Consider the following 9,718-nt stretch of genomic DNA (forward strand, 5'->3'; position numbering starts at 1 on the left):
CTATTGGTTTTAATTAATTTGCCTAAAAGAGATACATAACTTTAGAATCAACTGTTTGAATTAAAATCTTGATTGGAATGTAATAGTGGATTAGGTTGTACAGGCTAACAATTCTCATCAGTCCCTTAACTCCTCATTGGACTCCTTTTTTTAAAACCTTCGGTTGGGCACGCGTGTCTTCCCTTTTTTGTCCTATTCGAGGATCCTTCTTAAAAGGTTATATCCATAAATCGATAGAAAATTAAATTTTAGTAAGCTACCTGGAAGCTCAAGTCGATTGCTATAATAGAAATATGTTAAATTCACGTTCAAAGTCGAAAAAGCCAGTCTGGCCAGACTTCGCTAGACCCGGACTATTAACGAAGGATTAAAGTCAATATCCGTCACCTGATTTAGATTTGGCGAAAATGGAGTTCTGAGTGCTGGGCGTAATAGAGAGACCGTCTTTTCCGTCTCATCCTGCATAGTTAGCAGTACAATATGCCCTCTTTTCCGAGAGCACACACCTCGAGTTCGCTTCCGTTCGAGTGTCGATCTTTCAAAGTCAAAGTCTTTCGAAGCCGATGTCATTGTATTCCAATACAGGAATAATGAGCTCATCTGCCGTATAATTTTTTTCTCGGTAGAACTCAGGCGCCAAGTTAGGCCGAGTCTGTTGGTTTGTTCATCCCCTGCAGAGAGGTTAGAAGTGGAAATGACAAAGATCGGAGCCTGTTTTTGACTTCAGCTCGGAAAACGCTGTAAGAGATTGGGTAATCGAAAATAAAGGAGTAAGCGGTGCGCTTCAATCTTCCTTGCTTGGAATTTTTATAAAATATTTGTATTATGCTCGAGTGTCCTAGGGTATGATAATGGTAACTACATGTTAGACCGCGCATATTTGTGATCATATAAAAAAATATTTAATATTGAAAAAAAAAAAAATGAAAGTTATAGAAAAAATATTTGATATGATAAAAAAATAGTTAAAATAATAAAAAAATATTCGCCAACTATTATCGAACCGATTCAATGCATTAGAAAGCCTGAAAGTATTTTGTTTTGATACTCAATTTTGATAGAATAGCCACATTATTTGCTTTGATTCCGTTTTGTAATCTGTTTTTGGTTTTGTTTTTGGAACTTCTATCTCATATGGTTAGTAACAAATTTCTATGACAAATATGACCGCAAGAATTCGGAATTTCCCAGTAAGTTTGCCATATATACATAAATTCCTAAGCACTTAAAATAATTCAAAGATCAAAATGTGTATTACATCATCATAAACATTTACCTAGAAGAAAAAATAGTATTAAAAAAAAAATCCAAAATTAATAAAAAAAATTATAGATGAGAAAAGTTTTTTAAAATGTTTTTGAAATTAGTAAACAAGATTCTAAGGCGAATCAGTTGTTTTTATTCTTGAATTTGAAAATTTTTAATGGAATGAATCAGAGACACTTTTTCAAAGCATTAATATTAGATTTGTGTTTTTTATTAATGAAACTTGAGTATTGGCAGAATTTAAGCATTAACTAATCAAAACATATGACATACAAGCAGATAACCATTACAAAGAAAAGTACGCATATTCAAAATCAAGTAACTGATCGTAAACTGAATATCATTTTGGGTAATATCTACAAACAACGATATCGTTATCAAATAAATTTAATTGTGAAAAATAAAAATATTCAAAAATTTCATGAAAATGTGGTTTTCATTGTAAATTACTTTTTCTATTTTCAGTTTGTTGAGTTTTTCAATACCAATGTCACTAACTCATAGCGTCCATATAGCAAATAATTTGCTACCAAAAATGTGCACAAAGTTCGCTGAGTGTGAAATACTTTCAAACCTCAAGTACATTAGAGACAAGTGCAATCGCATGCGATTCATCATTAGCAGCGTAAATGTTCGTTGAAAATATGAAATATTTCACAAGCCACCCTGGCGCAGCGGCAAGTATTTTTCAAGTGTTGGGACAAAAAAAAAAAACACAAAAATTTAAATATCGCCTACAATAATTTACAAAAAGAAACAAAACAAAAAAACAAGTAAATTATAGTTGCACACAGATTGCCGGCTTATGTCTCCGCCCTTTTGCAGTTGCACAAAAATAGCAATTCCGAAAAGGAGGCGCTCCAACGTCGCACACACGGACATACAGGCGCATGAAACGCCACTGCAGGGAGCGCTGAGACACGGTGAGGCGAGCCATTACGAATGCTGACGTAAAATCAAGGAAACAAATCTCATTTCGAAACGGCAATTTATTCATGACCTTTGTTGCACGCATCTCATAGCAATTACTGAGCAGTCGAGTAGGTGCACAAACACAGCTACACAGGTGCCTTGTAAGAGCAGCGCAGCAGTTAAAAGTGCAAAAGAATCGTGTAAACTCACTTGGCTGAATGCGCATGTATGTGTGTATGTATGAGGCATAAAAAGTGTACAACATGTGATAATCGTAAACTCCTATGCTCATGCGTGTGTGTGTGCATGTAAGATCGTATGCATTCATTTGGGTTTAATATTTCTCATTACTTTCTGTCATTTCAATGGTACGAATGTGCTAACGTGCACATGTATGTATGTACAAGTCAAGATATTCATGTGTGAGGTGCAATTGTACGATTCTCCCAACTTTACGAACCCGCACGGTGCACTTGAATTGATAAATCGACTGCCATCGGCTTATCGCACTGTTACATCACACAAACAACACGACTGCAGTGAGGAGAACAGTGCGCTGAGACTGTACAGTGTGCATTTTATTAACCGGAGCGAAGTAAATGTTGTCAGTTTTTCATTTTTTTGACGCCCTTCGGATTCTATTACGCTGTGCGTCTTGATGTTGTTCCATGAATAGTACCTATAGTTTTATGCCGCCTCCGACCGGCGGACATTTTCATGCCAGAAACACACCCGGAAGGTTTGTCATTGCCTGCACAGGAGCGATGGCTATTAGAAAAAACTCAATGAGTTCAAAATTCAGACCCTACAGAATGATAGTCACAAATTGCCCAACCGGCTTGAACCGGGATTGAAGAAAAAGATGAGGTATTCAAGAGTGTATATGAATACCGGTAATTCGTTTGACCAGACTTTGTTTCGGCTCTTGAGGATTTATTACAATTAATATCCAGATCAGTTTTCCCAACGCTAAAATCCTCTTGTAACAGTACCTTATTGTACAGGGATAGGATAGAGAAGGTTCGAAGTTAACTACCTGTGGCGGTCATATTTTTTATGACATCTGTAAAACTGAATTAAAAGTTACTGTTGCCAAATCAACAAGGCAAATTACAAAATTGAGTAGAAGTAGAAATGATAAAACTTTCTTATGCATTATTTTGTGTGGTTACCTGTTGTGGAGGTGAAGTGCCGTGAGCGTCCTAACATTGCGGCAATTTTCCCTATAGAACTTTTTGTTAAGTCGGAGGTATATGCCAACAAGCCGCAATCGACTGATTACCTTAAAGTCAAAGCGACTCAGACTATTTTTCAAATTCGGCCGAATGTTTGTAGCAGATTTATTGAACATTAAACCTCTCGGATCCGTGCCATCATGCTAAGCGCCGCGGCAGACATTTGAACAACATATTTCTCATATAATTGATCTCTCAAATAAAATAATGAATTTCTTTAATACTCGCACAGTTTATTTTACTCCATTTCAACTCGACGTAATAGGAAACTCCTGTAGTAAAAATTCGCTAATCGTCCCACCCAAAGAAGCTGCATATAGGGACTCTAAGCAGGTATTCAACCTTTTCATTCATTTCATGTCATAGTAAAGAAATTCACTGGATGTCAGTCCACTTGATGCGATAAAAAACAAATTGCGTACCATTCATACCACGAAGGCAACAATATAGCAGAGGCGATGAATAACCGAGTTCTTAGTCGCAGATGACCGAAGATAAAGTTTTGGACAAATTGTTAGTAAAATAGGGTTGAGTTATCACTACGCAAACATCTGACAGTTTTGAATAGTTCAACATAAAATTTCAAGCCAATTATTCAAAGCAAGAATTAAGTATTAATATTATACCAGGCAGGAGGCAAATTTGTTACACTGTGCAATGAATTGCAAGCTGCATAGAATCATTGTTCGTCGTTTTTTTTCTATATGAACGGTTATGGGTGCAATTCCTGGGTGCATACATACATACATACATTCATATGTATCATCAAAATAACACAAACGTTTTTTATCTCTCTTCGGCAAGGCAAACGTTTATTGCACATGGGTGTACGAGTGTAATAAGAAATAACCGAAAAAGTTTAAAAAAAAATTTAATAATTTTAATACAGTCGAACTTCTCTACAGTGAACTTCCATATAATGAAGCTCTCCTTATAATGAACTGGTTTCGAAGACACTGCTTTTTCGTTCTACTTTCGGTGTATTTTTGTCTCCTTATAATGAATTTCTATATAGTGAAGTTTTCTATATAATGAACAAATTTTACAGCTGGAAATTCAAGCGTCCTAAGTTTTTGTCTCCATATAGTGAATTTTTTCAAAAGTTTTCTGTTGCAAAAAATTACAGTTAGATGTGGAAATTAAAACAGAGAGAGCTGAGCTATTACAGTTTTATTCCGTGATTGAAGTTAAAATGATGCATCGAAGCAGCATTTCGCTTGAAAAAAAGTTATTAATGATTAACAAAGTTAATGAAGGAAAGAAAAAAAAAAGATATTGCCAATGAATTCGGAGTTCTTCCCAGCACTTTATCAAATATTTTAAAAAATAAGGAAGTGATTTTAAAAAATGCGGAGGATGTGGCAGTAAATACCAAACGCAAAAGACTTCGACCTTGTCATTTTGAGGATATTGACGAAGCAATGCTGAAATGGTTACTCGTTGCACGTGGTAAGAATCTCCCTTTATCTGGACCATTATTGAAGCAAAAGGCCAAAGATTTTGCGGAAGCACTAGGACACCACGAATTTGAGGCAAGTACAGGTTGGTTAGACAAGTTCAAAAGTCGGCATGGCGTTATTCAAAAGACATTATGTGGGGAAAGTGCTGACACCAACATAGAAAACCGTGATGAATGGGTGACGAACGTCTTACCGAAATTAATTGAAAATTACAACATTAACGACATTTTTAATGCCGACGAGACTGCTTTGTTTTTCAAATGCTTGCCAACTAAAACACTGGCATTCAAAAATGAAAAATGCTTTGGTGGGAAGCAAAGCAAGGAGAGAATAACTGTCCTGGTGGGAAGCAATATGACTGGATCAGAAAAGCTAAAATTGCTAGTAATCGGAAAGGCCAAAAATCCGAGGTACTTCAAGGGAATAAAATCTTTAGGTGTCGATTATGAGTTTAACAAAAAAGCATGGATGACCAGTGAGATTTTTACGAAATGGATTGTAAAACTCGACAAAAAATTTTGTGATCAAAACAGAAAGGTGTTGTTTTTTGTTGATAACTGCACTGCCCACCCTAAAGATGTAAGAGACAAGTTGAGAAACATTCATCTCGCTTATTTTCCTCCCAACATGACTTCGTTACTGCAACCAATGGACCAAGGCATTATCTACAACATGAAACAACATTACAGAAAACGAATTTTAACGAATATATTGACTCAAGTGGATGAGGGAAATTCTGTTATGGCCATAGACTTGCTGCAAGCAGTTCGAAATCTTAGCAATATATGGAATGTCTATGTTAAACCAGAAACAGTTGCCAACTGTTTTAAAAAGGCTGGATTTTCAAAAGATGTTATGCAGATTCCATTTGAACATTGGGATGAAGAGGACCTTCTTTTAATATCGGATTAGGCCGCTTTACAGTCTTCATTTAAAAAAGTAGCAAATATCGAAGCATCGTTTGATGACTACGTAAATGTTGATAATGGTGTGCAGACTTGGGACAAACCATCCGAAGAAGATATTCTCAACAGCATTTTTGAAAGTCGCGGAGTTCCAGCTGAACCTGGTAAGCATTTATCTTTTTATAGTCAAACAAAAATTTAATATATAAATATTATTTCAGATAACGATGAACACGATTTGACCGTTGAAGAATTGGCAGAAACTGAGGAGGCATTACCTACGTTGATCCATTAGCGTAATTAGAGCCTTTGTGGAAATGAGGAATGACGTGCCGATTAATGTTTTCAACTCTCCACATGATTTGGAAGCTTTTATTGAAAATGAAAAATGGAAGACTGTAATTCAAACCAAACTCACTGATTATTTTAAATAAAATTACATAAAAAATCAATGTTTCTTTATAATGAAGTTTCTATATAGTGAAGTGATTTTCAGGTCCCGTGCGAATTCACTATATGGAAGTTCGACTGTATAATATTTATTCAATGCCGAAAATTGGTATAGAGTTACTTACACGTGGAATAGATTCCGTTGTTTTTAAGATTTTTAAATTTTTTAGTATAAAATATATCGACTTTTCAAAAAAAAATTTTTTTTGGAAAACAATTTTATTTTTTTTTTATTTAAAATTTTTAGAAAAAAAAAATATTTTTGTAATTTTTGAAAAACCGCCCCCTTTCTATTTTTTGCTTATTATTTTTAATATTAGCTGATACTATGCTGAGCAATTCCTGAAAGTTTCACGTTTTATTCGCATAACTTTTCGAGTTATATTAAAATTCATGCAGCGAGCTTCATTATCGCTTATTACGTCCGCTAACTCGAAAATTTAAGAGAATCCAACCATGAAACTATGCAGGGAGTACTGAGTATAGTTAAGGGCAAAAACAAGGAAAAAATCGGGAGGTTTTTCAAAAAATGACATCACATTTTTTTCCAAAAGTTCTTAGAAAAAATATTAAATTAAAATCAACATTAAAAAAAAATTATAAAAATATTGAAAAGAACCCAAGCTTTTTCAAAACTTCATATCAACATTTTCAACAATGAATAAATTTCAAAATGATTAAATTTCCTCAAAACTGTTTGTGTTTACTTTTTATTCAAGCTAAGGGAATCATACTATGAAACTATGCAGGGAATACTGAGTATAGTTAATGACAAAAATAAGGAAAAAATTGGAAGTGGGCGTTTTTAAAAAAATTCTTAACAATAATATAATTTATTCTTGAATTTGTTTCAAAAATGTAAAATTTTTTTCCACAAAAAAAAAATTTGTTTAAAATATATTTTATCGTGAAAAATTATAAAAACATTGAAAAGAACCGAAAATATTTTACTTTAAAAAACTGTATACCAAAATTTTCAACATTGAATAAATTCCAAAATTAGTGAAATTTTTCAAAAATTTCTTTTACTTTGCCTATAAATAAAACAGTTTTCGGATAAATTTACAACTATGTTTAAAAACTTGCATCACATGATATGGAATCGCTCACTTATCGGAACAAAGACCTAGTCAGAGTTTTATTACGACTGGTACAAAAAAACTACCTTGGTTTATTTTACTGCAGTGCTGAACATTAGCGCTGGTTTTACTTAGTAAAAATATTTTTTACTAAAAAATACTTGTTGACTGTAGTTTGTTTACTTGCAGGTTGCAACCCATATTTGCACAGCTACGATTGAAAAAATGAATATATAGCCTGAGGAAAAGGAACAAAAAATTAAGGTTGGCCTATATTAATAGAAAATCTATTAATAAATGGCGAGAGAACGCTGAGGTTGAAAGTCAATATGTTTGAGGCAAGGAGGGAGTGAAATTTCTGCGCATTAAAAAATATGGGAAAATATTTTACATGAATAAACTAATATTTGCGTTTTTAAAGTAAAAAAAATACAGACATGGTGTAGCATACATACACGTATGTTTTATTGCCTCGTAGATACATATTTTTACACTATTACATGGGTTTATATATCCAACATATAATTTTGTTTCTACATAGCCATCAAAGAAGCTATCTATCTGGTGTATACAAAGGTTAAAAGTAGCTCAATAAGGAATAAAAGTGCAGAAATGCTTAATCAGCTGTGCATTTACAAAGATACAAACCGACACATATGCGAGTAGATGCCATTCCATACATAAATCTAGCCCATGCTTTTACATCCATCTGTATGTGTGTGCATGTGTGCATACCCAAGTGAGCGATCAGATGTGCATACTTTGTACAAAAGCAAACCAGATTACCAGGCTGCCCATGTTGAAATACACACATACAAGTTTTAAATGCATACGAATCGCACTCTCGAAAAGAGATTGACTTCAACCCCCACGAAGTGACAGAAAAAGCAACATTGCGAAGCATAAAACAAAATCATGCAAAGTCCATTTTCTCTGCGTAGTAGTGAGAGCCTACGATGAAAGCACGTTTGAGTGCGTTTTGATGCGGCACCGACTTTGCGGTCTTTAATTTTCTCTCCGTTTATGCGCGTTGAGAGCAAACTAAACGCATGAAAACATAAAAAATGCTAGTTGTTTTTTAAGCGTTGCTGTGTTAGAACATACAAAAGTTTGGTTGAGAACTCCACAAGTGCGTATTAATTTATAAAAATAGTAAGTATCTAAAAAAATAAATTTGTAACACGAAATGGTATTGTTACATAACATTTTAGATAATGGATGATTTCAAATTGATACGCGAAGTACATAAGCGCCCATTTTTTTATACAAAATGTCAAGCGGGCTATCGGAATTCCAAGCTTCGCAACAAGGGCTGGACAGAGATCGGCGCTATTTTGAAATCCTCTGGTAAAATATTCATAGCTCCTTATACTTCGTGAATTGAATTCATTAATTCGTACACGATTCAACATTCATAGGAGACGAATGCTGCTCACGCTGGCGTGTAATTAGAGATCGTTATGTCAAATTGATTGCCAAAAAAACTGCAAACAAAAAACTGACCGATATTGAAAGTAATTGGGAGCTTTACCCACACCTGGGTTTTCTGAGAGCCCACATTCAATCCAGAACGTAATACTTAAATAAATAATTACATAACTGTTGAGAAAGCATTGTTATAATTTATGAATTATTTTCTAGACATAAAACTAAGCTTAAAAAATCTGAGTCTAACGAAGAAACTGAAGATTCTCTCATGTCAATGCCTGACATGGATTGCGAGAATACTTTACCCATTGAAATCGCCACAGTTGAATCCTTGCATCAAACACGAGCACGCATCCCTGAAGCATCTACACAACTTAGTGAAATACAAGAAAGCCTCTCAACTTTTATGAAAAATGTAGAAGAACTTCTGAAACAACGCCATACAACTCCAGCTGAAGCTAATAAAAATGAGGCTTTCTATCGAATGGTGGGCGCGAAGCTGGCTGAACTGCCGGAGGAAGAGCAGGAAGAGACGAAATTGTACATTATTTCACATGTATTCGAAAGGGTTAAAGTGTATAAACAGCAAATGAAATGTACGCAAAAAATCGGAAAAACCTGAGGAAATCATGCAAGCATCCATAAATATGTAGATATATATGTATATATATATAAGTAATAGAGACTTTGCTTGAAAAAGTGGAAAATGAATTTATTTTTACCCATGTAGAGAGAGTTCAGAAATATTTCGCTACTTGTGTTGAACGCCTTTTTGTGTGCTCTCTGCACACACTCCTTTGCTTCGGTGTGCAGAAAAGGGGCCCGTTGCGTTGTGTTCAATGTGCATTAAACAGCTGTTCAGCGCTCACAAACCGGCTCTAACCAGTAGCTTTTTATATCTATCGAGGCACATATATATGTAAGTATAAGCACAAAGGTATATAAGGAGTAAATAAATTGACACTGCATTAAAACTCGTTCCA

General features: G+C 34.5%; 1 protein-coding gene across 1 annotated transcript; it reads left to right on the forward strand.

Annotated features, from left to right (window-relative positions):
- The first annotated feature begins 8,201 nt into the window (after positions 1 to 8,201).
- On the forward strand, positions 8,202 to 9,411 carry LOC128860633 (uncharacterized). Its single transcript, XM_054098272.1, has 4 exons — positions 8,202 to 8,459; positions 8,519 to 8,654; positions 8,726 to 8,879; positions 8,949 to 9,411. Exons 2-4 carry the CDS (start codon positions 8,522 to 8,524, stop codon positions 9,355 to 9,357), a joined length of 696 nt encoding a protein of 231 aa, XP_053954247.1. The 5' UTR covers positions 8,202 to 8,459; positions 8,519 to 8,521; the 3' UTR covers positions 9,358 to 9,411.
- Positions 9,412 to 9,718: the final 307 nt, after the last annotated feature.

The sequence above is a fragment of the Anastrepha ludens genome, chromosome 4, assembly GCF_028408465.1.
Source record: "Anastrepha ludens isolate Willacy chromosome 4, idAnaLude1.1, whole genome shotgun sequence".
In the NCBI taxonomy this organism is placed as follows: domain Eukaryota; kingdom Metazoa; phylum Arthropoda; class Insecta; order Diptera; family Tephritidae; genus Anastrepha; species Anastrepha ludens.